The sequence below is a fragment of the Pelodiscus sinensis genome, chromosome 3 (assembly GCF_049634645.1).
Source record: "Pelodiscus sinensis isolate JC-2024 chromosome 3, ASM4963464v1, whole genome shotgun sequence".
Lineage (NCBI taxonomy): Eukaryota > Metazoa > Chordata > Testudines > Trionychidae > Pelodiscus > Pelodiscus sinensis.
In genome coordinates, this window is record NC_134713.1 from 156,242,868 (window position 1) to 156,256,455 (window position 13,588).

The 13,588-nt window shown below is 43.9% G+C and overlaps 1 protein-coding gene across 4 annotated transcripts in view; it reads left to right on the plus strand.

The window, feature by feature from the left end:
• The window catches only part of DNAH14 (dynein axonemal heavy chain 14), a 599,282-nt gene that overhangs the window by 379,598 nt on the left and 206,096 nt on the right, over nucleotides 1-13,588 (plus strand). For all 4 annotated transcript variants that reach the window (XM_075925276.1, XM_075925277.1, XM_075925279.1 and 1 more), the window contains 3 exons: nucleotides 2,213-2,365; nucleotides 3,321-3,453; nucleotides 10,202-10,284. In XM_075925276.1, the coding sequence (XP_075781391.1) occupies nucleotides 2,213-2,365; nucleotides 3,321-3,453; nucleotides 10,202-10,284 (369 nt within the window). The remainder of the gene's footprint in view (nucleotides 1-2,212; nucleotides 2,366-3,320; nucleotides 3,454-10,201; nucleotides 10,285-13,588) is intronic.

The following is a 13,588-nucleotide window of genomic DNA, read 5'->3' on the forward strand; positions in this document are numbered from 1 at the left end:
AGAAAAGAGGCGACGGAGGGGGGACAGGATAGAGGTCTCTAAAAGCAGGAGTTGGGTGGAGAGGGTGCATACAGAAAAGTTCTTCATTAGTTCCCATAAAGAAGGACTAGAGGACACCAAAGGAAAGGAATGGGTAGCAGGCTTCAAACTAGTAACAGAAAGTTGTTCTTCACAAAGCAAAGAGTCAACCTGTGGAACTCCTTGCTGCAGGAGGCTGTGAAGGCTAGAACTAGAACAGAGTATAAAGAGAAGTGAGATCAAGTCATGGAGGTTGGGTCCATGGAGTGCTATTAGCCAGGAGGTAGGAGTGGTGTCCCTGCCCAAGGTTTGTGGAAAGCTGGAGATGGATGGCACGAGACAGATGGCTTGGTCACTGTCTTCGGTCCATCCCCTCCAGGGTCCCCAGGGTTAGCCACTGTCGGCAGACAGGCTACTGGGCTAGATGGACCTTTGGTCTGACCCAGGACGGCCATTGTAAACTCAGGGCTCAGGGTCGGGGGTCTCAGTGGACCACCTTAATTTTCATGCAAACCTGCTCCTGGGTGGCCAGGCTGGCAGCTCTCCTGCCCTAGCCAGCCACTTTCCTGTGCCTAGTGTGTAGGTCGTGGATGAGGTCCACGATGTCCGCACTAGCCCAGGCAGGTGCCCGCCTCTTGCGATCCTGGGCAAGCTCCCGCGAGCCGCCAGCCTGGTCCCAGGAAGAGGGGGAGAGCTGGGGGGCATTGGGTGGGTGGCTCGATCCGTGCCAGGTGCAGGGTCTGCTGGCTGGGTGCTGGCAGGCTTGCACCTGGCACGGGCACCGTAGCCAGCCCGTGCCCCTTTAAGGGGTCCGGGGCCGGGAGGGGGGGCAGACGAGTTTCCCTGGTGTTGGCCAGAGTGGCCACCAGGGAAACCTAGGGAGTTCTAACCTCACACTAGTTCGAATTAAGGGGCTACACACCCCTTAATTCGAACTAGCTAGTTCGAACTAGGCTTAATCCTTGTAAAATGAGGTTTTCCTAGTTCGAACTAAGCGCTCCGCTAGTTCGAATTAAATTGGAACTAGCGGAGCGCTAGTGTAGCGCCTATTAAAGTTAGTTCGAACTAATGTCCGTTAGTTCGAACTAAGTTTGTAGTGTAGACATACCCTCAGAGACTAACAAATATATATATATATATATATATATATATATATATATATATATATATATAGTTTCATCAGCTTTTGTGGGCAAAAGCCACTTCAGATTGCAGAAAAGCCTCCATGAGAAGATGCTATAAAGGAAAATGGAACAGAGAAAGTGTCAGCATCCTAGGCTATCCCAGACAGTTCTGGATCCCTATTATTCTGCTCTCTAGAAAACATTGGGGTTGACTCTTAGCTCCTTGCATGAGCATATGGCAGCTATTAATGTCTTTTCTGTCATGCACTTCATAGTTCTCCAGGTAAAAGTATTATTTTATTTATTCCTGTACGCTGCCTATCAATGTGTTTGGCACTTCAGAGAAATACAGTATGTCATGGTCTTCCTCAGTAATTTGTATATACCGTGATTATCACTGTGATATCTCAGATCAGAATTTCTGAGTCTGCTTCTACTTGTACTTTTATGGAACATGTAGACCTGCTTTTCCAATATGGTAACAAGATTACTAGTATGGATGTTTAGAATTAAACACACTGACATCCATAGAAAGGAATTTCTTCCAAAGACTAATTCATGTCAAGATACCAATTGGCTAGTCACGCAGAGTATTAAAAGAAAATGAGACAATGAGACAAAATTCTCTTGTCACTTACATGTATCTCTGAATAAGTGGTCCAACTATAATTCTCACGGGTAGAGCAAAAAGAAGCATAGTAGGCTTCAAGCTCAGGTGCTCCCTTTTCTCCCTCGCAGTTTGTGAAGTGTTTCCCCTCCTCCTCCCCCCCCCCCCAAAGTAACCATCAGCTCTTGAGCAGCTCAGCTCCCTCCCGTAGAGGAGGCACGGCTGAGAACCTTTTAGGTGGTAGCAGCAATGGATCCCCTGCAGAGATGTAGAGCCCAGTATAAATTAATTCAGGACCAAAAACAGAGTAGAATTAATTGAATTATATTGAGAAGCAGTAATGGAAAGAATGTGTTCAATATAGAGGCAGCATACAGAATACAGCTTAGGTTTGAAAATTTCCTAATACAAAATTTAAAAATCAGAAATTAAAAGAAAACATTATATATTTTTTTTAATTCAGATACATCATTTTCTGATTCTCTGAAATCTGAGAGTAAAGAAGTAACCCCTGGAAGAAGAGATACTCTAACGTTTATTCCTAATATGGATACAACTTGCTATACTTTTCTAACAAGTCTTCTGTTGCTGAATAAACATCCAGTACTTATCACAGGTACTCTTAATTTCTAAAAACAAAGCAAATATAAACTTTGTTCAATAAATTACTTATGTCCAAATACTGTAGTTTTTAAATGAAATACAGAGATAGGAATTCCTATCTCTCTATTGGTGAGTCTAACCCTAAGTGTCTGATTCTGTCACTCTTGTTTATGTTGGGTAGTACCTTACTCCACAAAATACCCACTAATCACAAAAGATATTACTTAATGTCAGTGATGGTGACAGCTTGTGCCCCATAGCTACATGATGTGATATGAGAAATTCTTTTTAAAAAACAATCAGGATGTAGCAAAATGGTAGATGAATAGCAATCATTAATGGAATGTTGAAACAGCTTTCCATAAATTGAGTTCCAGAAAAAACTGGGAGGATGAGCCCTAAACTGATACCTGAATCTGCAGTATGTGCTGTTTCTTTCCCAGCTCCCTTTTCCCTATGTATAGCTACAGTGTAATCTAAAGCTTCCCTTTTATGTAATCTTCCACTTTCAGGTTTTAAGTTGTCTGTTGAGAGAGGTGAAAGCAGCTGTAGCTTGAGTAGGAGTACTGTCATGTACAGTATGAAAATATTCCAATTTGAACAGCACGGCCCCCTTGTGGCAGCATTTTGCAAAACAATATATTTATCATTTTTTCTCCTTTGTATATTTAAGAAAATACAGAAAGTTGAGAAAGTGGAAGAGAGGTGATATGTTGCAAACATTATTTCCCACTACATTCCTTCTATTGTCCATTTGCTATACCCAACTTCCCAGTAGTCTCCATTTCTCATATCAAAATCTTTTTGTCTACAAACACAGAATTGGATAGTGGATCTAATTTAACATGGGCAATAGCATTAATAGCATGCAAGTTATTAATTCATGTTTTGACACACCATTTTGCCATGAATATTACTTGAAATTTTAGTGTAAGTGTTTTAATTCTCTGTGTCTTTGGGCTTTTTAGGAGACTCCGGTATTGGGAAGACTGTCATGATTCAGAATATGCTTGAAAGACTTCAAAAACAAGGGGGATTATTCGTAAAAACAGGAACAATTTTAGGAGATGTCATCTTACATAATGAAGCTAAAAAAGCAAGGTTGTAGATGGGTATCAAGTTTTACATTTTCCATCAGTATTTAATATTATAGAAAGTAATGCAATCAAATTTCCTTAAAATTAAAAATGAATAAAGAACAGATATTAATTATAGCATTGTGATAAATTATACTATACTTATAATATGTTTGAGGCAGCACTTTTATTTTTAAGTCCCAATTTTCAAGTGCTTTAACATTCTGGAATAAAAGTAATATTTTAGCCAAAATAACTCATGCCTGTTCTGAGTCCAAGGATGAATTTGTTTGAGTTTTGTGAAATTCCATTAGTTTATACTTTTAAAAGCCCTGTTTTTCATGTAATGAGAAATTTTCCAGATTTTGTATGTGCCCGGGTTGTAATGAATTTTAAAATTTAAATTAAACTTTTTTAAAAAGGAATAATACTCTTCACTAAAGGCAAACAATTTTTAATACCAAAAGGGGAAATACCTGGAAAAAGGTTGGCATAGTTCTAACAATGGCACTATGAAAATTAATGTATAAATTCTTCTTCGAGTGGCCCCGTGGGTGCTCCACTCTAGGTGTCGGGTCCTGTCCCGGCGCTGCAGCTCAGAGACTTTGCATAGCTGTGCTCCGCCGGCTCGCGCATGCATGGTTCACCAGGATAGCATTCGTGCCTTTGATCAGCTGCGTGCAAGCCGGCAACTATCAGTTCCTCTCAACCGCCTCAGGTTGCGGTCGGCGCTCCCTGATCTCTTTTTCAGTGATGGTTTTAGATAGTTCTCTATTGTAAATAGTTAAAGTTTAGTGTTAGTCGTGTTCTTGTTACTTGTTCTCCTATTTTAAAAAAAAAAGTTTTTTCTTTCAAACCGTTCATTGCGAAGCGCTGCAGCAAAGCGCTAAACTGGTGAAATTGACTACCCACAGTGGGGATTACACAGGCGTTCAGCTTCTTTAACTGTGCTGACAATGCCTGGATCAACTGGCTTTAAAAAATGCTCAGTGTGCCGTGAAGCCATGCCAACGGCTGACGGCCATGACACTTGTATCAGGTGCCTGGGGGAAACTCATGTCCCTGACAAGTGCACCCATTGTCGCAAACTAACCTCAAGAGCCCGGAGATGAAGACAAGAATGTTGATGTTTGGCAAGGCATTACAGCCTGATCCGATCCCTCCTGTAGCCACAAAAACCTCCGGGCATAAGAGGAGAGCGGCTTCTCCGGGACCGGCTATCTCCAAGACATCAAAGCCGTCCCCAACGCGCTCTCTCCCTGCGGCAGCCACAACATTGGCAGGGGCTTCCAAGGTGACCCCTGGGGGGTCTGGACAACTTGCTGGGGCTGGTATGAGAGAACCCCCACCACCCAGAGTGAGAGCGGCTTCAGCGCCGACATCGGGAGTGGCGCCGCAGCCGGCCAGCAAGTCTGTACCGGCTTCAGCTACACGCTCCCTGAAACTGACAGATGCACCGGTGCCGCAATTGACCAGCCTCTCAGCACCGGCTTCAGCGGCACCTAATGCAACGGTGCCTATCTCTCCCTCCCTGGCAGTGGCATCGGCACCATTCCTTCCAGCACCGGTATCCGAGGCAGAACATGTTAATGCCTCAGACTTGGCACCATCGTTAACCCCGGCACCGGGCGTCCTACCGGCACTGGCATCAGCTCAGCAACAGCTGACTTCTCTGGCACCGCTTCATTTTCATTCGGTGCCTGGCTCCCCCGTGACTCTGGGGATGGATGGGACTTCTAGACCTAGGAAGGCATTGTCAAAGACCCATTATAGGGACAGTTCTCTTTCTCAAGCTGTTTCACCAGGAAGGTACGGTCGCTATCGTGGCTATGTTTCTCCCTCACGGATCATGTACAGCCAGCATAATTATAGGGACGCAGTTTACTTAGACGCACATCAGTCCCGTTCACGATCCCGTTCACCCTCCCGATTTTTGACGTATGGGTCTGTTAGACGCTCTCCAATTCGTGTCTATTATATCCAACATGGTAGTGCACGCTCCTCTCGACACTCCTCCCCGTTGCGGTCTCAGCGCTACTATGAGCACTATCATAGATCATATTACGATCGTCCCCAGCGTGACCATACACCATCATCACGTAGGGGATCTTCCTGCATCTGCCAACCACCAACAGTGGAATACTTACCTCACTGATCACAGCCACTAGACTCACCTTCTCCAGCTAAGAGTTCAACGATCCAGCTAGACCAATCCGAACCGGAAGAGGGACAGTTGTCTGAAGCAGAAGACCCTAAACCGGAAAATTCTCCAGCAGACTGCTCCTCGTCTTCCCCGGATGAGGCGATATGCCCAGCTGACATCTCCCCACCGGATCATCTGAAACACTTTCAGGATCTCTTCAAACGAGTGGCAGGCACGCAGGAAATACAGCTGGCGGATGTTCCGGTTAAAAGGCACCTCCTCTTGAAAAACCTCCATCCACAACAATGTGCAAGGTCACATTACCAATTGATGACGCGATAATGGAAGTGTCGGATGAGATATGGCAAACCCCAACATCGGTTACACCTACGAGTAAAAAGGTTGACAGAAAATATTTTGTTCCAGCGAAAGGATTGGACTTTTTATTCAATCACCCCCAACCTAACTCGTTGGTAGTAGACGCAGTGCAACGTAGGAGTAAGGCGCCACAGTACAGAAATACCCTTCCGGACAAGGACAATAAAAAATTGGATGTTTTTGGTAGGAAAGTCTACTCCTCAGCCACACTGCTACTATGAATTGCAAACTACTCAGCCCATCTATTGAACCTTAATTTCGATAATTATTCAAAACTAGCAGAGTTCCTGCACCATCTCCCAGACAGCAAGAAACCACTCCTGAAAGCAATAGTACAAGAAGGGTACGCATCATGTAGCACTGCACTGCAGATTGCCATGGATATGGCTGACACAGCAGCTCGAGCCGCTGCTACAGGTATCGCCATGAGGAGATCATTTTGGCTTTCATCAGCAGGGGCTCCAAGGGAGTTGCAAAGCAAGGTTGAGGATCTACCGTTTGACAAACGTAAACTCTTTGCGGCAAACACTAATGAGGTCCTCCATTCAGGAAAAGACTCACGCACCACTCTACGTACACTTGGGATGTACACAACTTCCTTCAAACGGAGACGTTACTTCCCTTACCAACGGAGGTACGATTTCAATGTTTCTAGACAGCAAACACGTCCCTTGGACAACCAGCCTCCTAGGCAGCGCCCTCAGCGCAAGCGGCCACAACAGAGCCGTTCGGCTAATCAGTCATCGACTAAGCAGCAGATTTGACTTGATTGTCGAGGATGCAAGCCAACTGCCCATAATCAACACGGAAACGCTTCATCTTTTTCACCATCGTCTATGCTCATTCTATCACCAGTGGTCTGCAATCACTATGGACAGATGGGTGCTAGAAGCAGTTCAGTCCGGCCTCTCCATTCCCTTTCTCTCTATTCCCCCTACCACTCCCCCTACTCTGTCCCTCTTCAGGGACCCCTCTCATGAGAAACTGTTGAAGCAAGAAGTTCAACGTTTGCTCACCATTGGATCGATAGAGAGAGTTCCCAAACAGTTCTGGGGAAAAGGGTTTTATTCCCGATATTTTCTCACACCAAAGAAGTTGGGAGGCTGGAGACCCATTCTAGACCTTCGAAAGCTAAACCGGTACCTTCGAAAGCATCGTTTCAAGATGGTAACCTTATCAACCATTATTCCGTCGTTGAACAAAAAGGATTGGTTTGCAGTCCTTGACTTGCAGGACGCCTATTTCCACGTAGAGATTCACGTGGCGCACAGGCGTTTTCTTCATTTCCAATTCGGGAGCGAGCATTATCAGTACAGGGTTCTACCATTTGGTCTAGCATGTGCTCCCAGAGTTTTCACCAAAACATTAGCAGTGGTCGTGGCCCATCTACGCAGACTGGGGGTGGCAATATTCCCATATTTAGATGATTGTCTCCTCAGGAGTATGATGTATATGGAAACATGTCATATGGTTCGGACAGTATCCGACGAATTTGCGGCTCTGGGCCTTCTCATAAACTTAAAGAAGTCATCACTAGTTCCATCCCAAAACCTCATGTTCATAGGTGCGTGACTCGATTCAACTATGGCGCGAGCATATTTACCAATGGAACGTTTTATGGTAATCAAAGAATTGGTACACACCGTGGTACATGCTCCAACAATTCCCATACCTGTCTGTCTACAGCTGTTGGGGCATATGGCTGCTGCCACCATTGTAGTGCGCAACGCAAGGTTACGTTTTCGTTGCCTCCAGCACTGGTTAGCCACGGTTTACATCCCGGCAAAGCACAGTGTCCACAGGCCATTAGTGGTGCCACAGCATGTCCGGGACTCCCTACTGTGGTGGGTCAACCCGGCCAACCTGCTCATGGGCGTTCCATTTCATCGCCCACAACCCACAACGCAAATAACTACAGATGCCTCCCTCATGGGTTGCAGAGCTCACATGAGCACAGGGACATTGGTCGACACAAGAAATGCTACTATATATCAATGTGCTCGTGTTGAGAGCGGTGCGGCATGCTTGTAAGCATTTCCAGTTGCACATTCAGAATACAACGACCAGGATTCTAACGGACAACATGGCAACTATGTTTTATATCAACAAACAAGGAGGTGCCCGATCCCGTTCTCTTTGCGCAGAGAGCATTCATTTATGGAATTGGTGTACCGCCAACAACACCGTTCTAACAGCATCCTATCTTCAGGTATCGACAACTTAATAGAGGACTCTCTCAGCAGGCGTTTTCCACACGACCACAAGTGGGAGGTTCGCACGGATGTGGTGACTCGTATCTTCGCTCAATGGAGATTTCCGACAATAGATTTATTCGCGACAGAACTCAATTCGAAATGTCCCACTTATTGTTCAAGAGCTGGAATAGGACGCCACTCACTGGGGGACACCTTTCTTCTCCACTGGGGGACGTCGTTACTGTACACCTTTCCCCCGGTAGTGTTAATTCCCAGGGTTCTCGAAAAGATCAACATAGACGAAGCCCGGATAATCCTCCTAGCGCTGGCATGGGCTCGTCAGCCTTGGTTCTCAATGCTCCACCAGATGTCAGTGAGAGTGCCGTATCCTCTGCCTTCTCTTCCGAATCTGTTGACCCAGGATAACGGATCTCTCAGTCATCTGAGACCCGAAGTTCTACACCTCACTGCATGGATGCTTGCTGGTTTACCAACTCTGAGCAATCCTGTTCTCAACGAGTCAAGCAAGTGTTGATGCATAGTCGAAAACAATCTACACAAACCACTTATACAGCTAAGTGGTCAAAGTTCCAAGCATGGTGTACGGACAACAATGTGGACTCGCATTTCGCAACCCTACCTTGTATATTGGAATACCTCTTGCAGCTACACGACAATGGCCTGGCAGTTGCATCTCTACGAGTGCATTTGGCAGCAATTAATGCATTCTATCACAAGGATGACGATATTTCCTTGTTCGCTCACCCTACTACAAAAAGATTTCTGAAGGGGCTCTCGAATCTCCATCCCCCGCGGAGGCCTCCTCCGCCCTTATGGAATTTGGATCTAATCCTACAAACTTTGACTCGCCCCCCCCTTTGAGCCCTTGGCTACAGTAACATTACACTTACTTACTATCAAACTGGTATTCCTCCTAGCCCTCACTTCGGCTCGCAGAGTGAGTGAGATAGCAGCTTTTATGGCATAACCGCCCTATACAGTTTTTTCGAAAGAATCGGTGACACTGAGGACCCATCCAGCGTTTATTCCAAAGGTTTCGTCTGAATTCCACATAAATGAGCCGGTAGTTTTACCATATTTCTTTCCAAAACCCCATACCTCAACGCAAGCAGCACAGTTGCATACGTTGGATGTGAGAAGATCCTTAGCGTTTTAAATTGACAGAACACAGGGTTTTAGGAAAACAGACCGTTTGCTAGTATCATTAGCGCGCCATTCAAAAGGACAGCCTCTAACTTCTCAGCATATTTCGAAACGGATAGTTTCATGTATATCCATGTGCCATTCGCTACGAGGGAAGCCTCTCCCTTCTCTTCCCAAAGATCATTCAACTAGGGCAGTTGCTACTACTACGGCGTTTCTCAATGGAGTGTCCTTTCGTGACATTTGCAGAGCGGCAACATGGTCTTCTAATGCGACTTTTATGAAGCACTACGCTATAGTCGATCAGTTTGCTTGAGATTTTTCTGTGCTACAGCAGTACTGAATCGTGCTGGTAGTCTTGATTCCAGAGCGCTCTAACTCTATTCTGTGTACTGCTCCGGAGTCACCTAGAGTGGAGCACCCACGGGGCCACTCGAAGAAGAAAAGGAAGTTACTCACCCTGTGAAGTAACGATTGTTCTTCGAGATGTGCCCCGTGGGTGCTCCACGAGCCGCCCTTCCTCCCCGCTCTGGAATTTTCTTCTTAATTTTTTCTTACAGATGAATGGGTGAGAGGAACTGACGGTTGCTGGCTCGCGCGCGGCTGATCAAAGGTGCGAACGCTATCCTGGTGAACCACACATGCGCAAGCCGGCAGAGCACGGCTATGAAAAGTCTTCGAGCCGCAGCGCCGGGACAGGACCTGACACCTAGAGTGGAGCACCCACGGGGCACATCTCGAAGAACAATTGTTATTTCACAGGGTGAGTAACTTCCTTTTCTCATCCTGAAGAAAAAAGATGTATTTAATTACTCTGATTGTATTATTATTGATGGCACTTAAAACTCAATTGATTTTTGTAATTTTTTTCTTACTCGTGTATCCATGGCCAGTATGTTAAAGAATTCCAGTTACTTAACAATTGATATGCTTCATGGTGTTCAGAAGAGAGTGTGGTCGACCACTGAAGACTCAGGTAGGAGATGGCATTCATTTTTAAAATGTTTTAGGACCAGATTTTCAGGTAAGTTCTGCTTTTATAGGAGCAATGTTGCATTTATAATTAAACTTTTGAGCAAAATATTGGAGGCAGTTAACCAACATCTGATCTTGAACTGTGGGTATAAACTGTACTGCAAAGAAAAAGTCTGAAGTATTTGATAATCTAGTTCTCACATCTAAAAATGACTGTAAGGTTGTATTAATTCATAACAAATCTGTCCTAATGCTATACTTTTATTAAGAATAGACATTGGTAGCAGAACTGAAAATACAGGCATCAAAATTAGCTTAAGAACTCAAACCCTGATAAGCTTCATTAAGAATGACATCTAAATAAACCAAACTTTTCATCTCTCTTGTATTTCAATTTGATTGGAAGGACACAGCTTGTAAACTATGTGTGTGGTTGTTATGTTTTATTGGTGTGAAAGCCTACTTAAAAAATTCAAGTAGAGTTCAGCAAAGTCAGTTAGGTTTTGCATCTAAAAGCATCTATGGAGATATTTCCAAAATTTCCAATAAATATACAGCACATAAAATTTATTTATTTATTTAAAATTTATGTAGGTATGCAGTAATAGATTTAACCACAGGGATAAAATAAAGACCACAATCACTCATTCAGACAAAAGCCAGGATAAATAGATCAGCCAAACACCATCTCACTTGAAAGTCAATGAGTTTACTTTTCTCTAGAACCAACAAAGGAAGTAAAATCTAGCACTGAAATTTCTGTCTCTGTCCCTTAGGGTATGTCTACACATCAAAGTTAATTTGAAATAACAGCCATTATTTCGAATTAACTTTAATAACATCTATACAGGCAAACCACTATTTCAAAATAAAATCGAAATAGCGAGGTGCTTAATTCAAATTAGTTAAACCTCATTCTACGAGGAATAACGCCAAATTCGAAATAGCTAATTCGAAATAAGCACTGTGTAGACACTTATTTCGAAATAGGGCGCCTCCAGCCCTTCCCAGTTTCCCCTGGTGGCCACTCTGGGCCAAATCAGGAAAACGCCTCTCCTCTCCTCTCTCCCAGCCCTGGAGCCCTTAAAGGGGTAGACTCTGGCCACACTGCACGTGCCAGATCCATGCCTGCCAGCAGTCACTGCCCTGACCCAGTGGCCCCAGGATGAGCTGGGCAGCCCCTCTCCCACCTCCTTTCCCCAGTCTTCCCAGAGTTTCATCCCACCCACCCCAGTTTTGTTAAATAAAGAGAGTTTATATTTTTGAAAATACGTGTATTTTATTTGACATCAGAAAGGGGGGTTAGGGAACGGTAAGTGGAAGGCAGGCAAGCAAACAGGGACACCTGAGAACTGGCTGCTTGAGGAGGGGGGTTGTCCCTTTAAGCACAGGCCTCAGATAGCCTCAGGCAACAGCCACACAAAGACACTCCTTTCCTGATGCCCTAACCCTGACCTGGTTCCGGCTAGCCTTAACTCCGAATCAGTGTCCACTCAGTGTGGACATGGTATTTCGAAATAGCAAAAAGCTATTTCGAAATGCATTTTGTGTGTAGATGTGTTATTTCAAAATAACTTATTTCAAATTAACTATTTTGAAATAAGATATTTCGAAATAACACTAAAGGTAGACATACCCTTAGATATTCAAGTATATATGTGGAATGCCAGTGAGAGCATCCAAAGTTATCTCTGGTGTCATGAAAGACACAGGAGATGGAGATAGATAAGCAATAAATCTTATAGAGAACTGTACATCTTAAATTGCACCTAGAAGCGAACACAAAATTAGTGCAGTGTTTGGATAGTTAGCATGGTATTTTTCTTGTTCATTACACTGCTAAACATTGCTGCACCAGCTGTAACTTCCAAATGGTCATCAAGGTCTGAAATAGTCATCTCTTCATTGGAGAAATGGTCTGAGGTAAACAGGATGAAGTTTAATAAGGACAAATTCAAAGTACTCCACTTAGGAAGGAACAATCAGTTTCACACATACAGAATGGGAAGTGACTGTCTAGGAAGGAGTACGGCAGAAAGGGGATCTAGAGGTTATAGTGGATCACAAGCTAAATATGATACAACAGTTTGACACTGTTGCAAAAAAAGCAAATATGATGCTAGGATGCATTAACAGGTATGTTGTGAGTAAGACATGAGAAGTCATTTTTTCAACTCTACTCTGCACTGATTAGGCCTCAGTTGGAGTATTGTGTCCATTTCTGGGCTCCACGTTTCAAGAAAGATGTGGAGAAATTGGAGAAGGTCCAGAGAAGAGCAACAAGAATGATTAAAGGCCTAGAGAACATGAAGGAAGACTGAAAGAATTGGGCTTGTTTAGTTTGACAAAGAGAAGATTGAGAGGGGACATGATAGTGGTTTTCAGGTATCTAAAAGGGTGTTACAAGGAGGAGGGAGGAAAATTGTTCTCCATGGCCTCTGAGGATCAAACAAGAAGCAATGGGCACAAACTGCAGCAAGGGAGGTTTAGGTTGAACATTAGGAAAAACTTCCTAACTGCCAGGGTGGTTAAACACTGGAATAAGTTGCTTAGGGAGGTTGTGGTATCTCCATCTCTGGAGATATTAAGAGCAGGTTAGATAAATGTCTATCAGGGATGGTCTAGACAGTATTAGATCCCGCCATGAGGGCAGAAGACTGGACTTGATGATTTCTCGAGGTCCCTTCCAGTCGTATTCTCTGATTCTAAGATCATGTGATGCACTGATTGCAATTTGCATGAGATTTCAAACTGCATGTTATCTTCATACTGATTGCAACACGGTGTAAATTGCTTCGCTCTCTGACCCTATGACTTCACATATATGTCAAAAGAAGAGATGACAGAAAATAATCCTGGGCAACCATGAATTAGAAAGCCCTACAGTTAAAGGAATAATTTCCAAACAACATGCTCTTGGACCACTGCAAAGGAACAAAAAAACATAAAAATGGAACCATATAAGGTGCAATTTCATTCATCCCAACATGATTCATAGACAAAAACTGTATGGCCAACTGTATTAAATGCTACTGAAAGATTTAAAAGAATCTGTATTTCTGTTGACCAATGCTAGAAGGAAATTATCAGCCAATAAGTTTGGTTCATTTTCTATACTGTTCTCTGGATACAAGAATTATTACAAACCAAATAAATCTGAAAACTCCAGATGACATAGGAGATGCTCCACTGCAACTTTCCCAATAACCTTATCTGAAATGGAAGGTAAGAGATGGTATGACTGCAGAATTCTGAGGCTGTATAATGCCACCACCTTAAAGGTGTGCATCACCAAGTGCAGCATT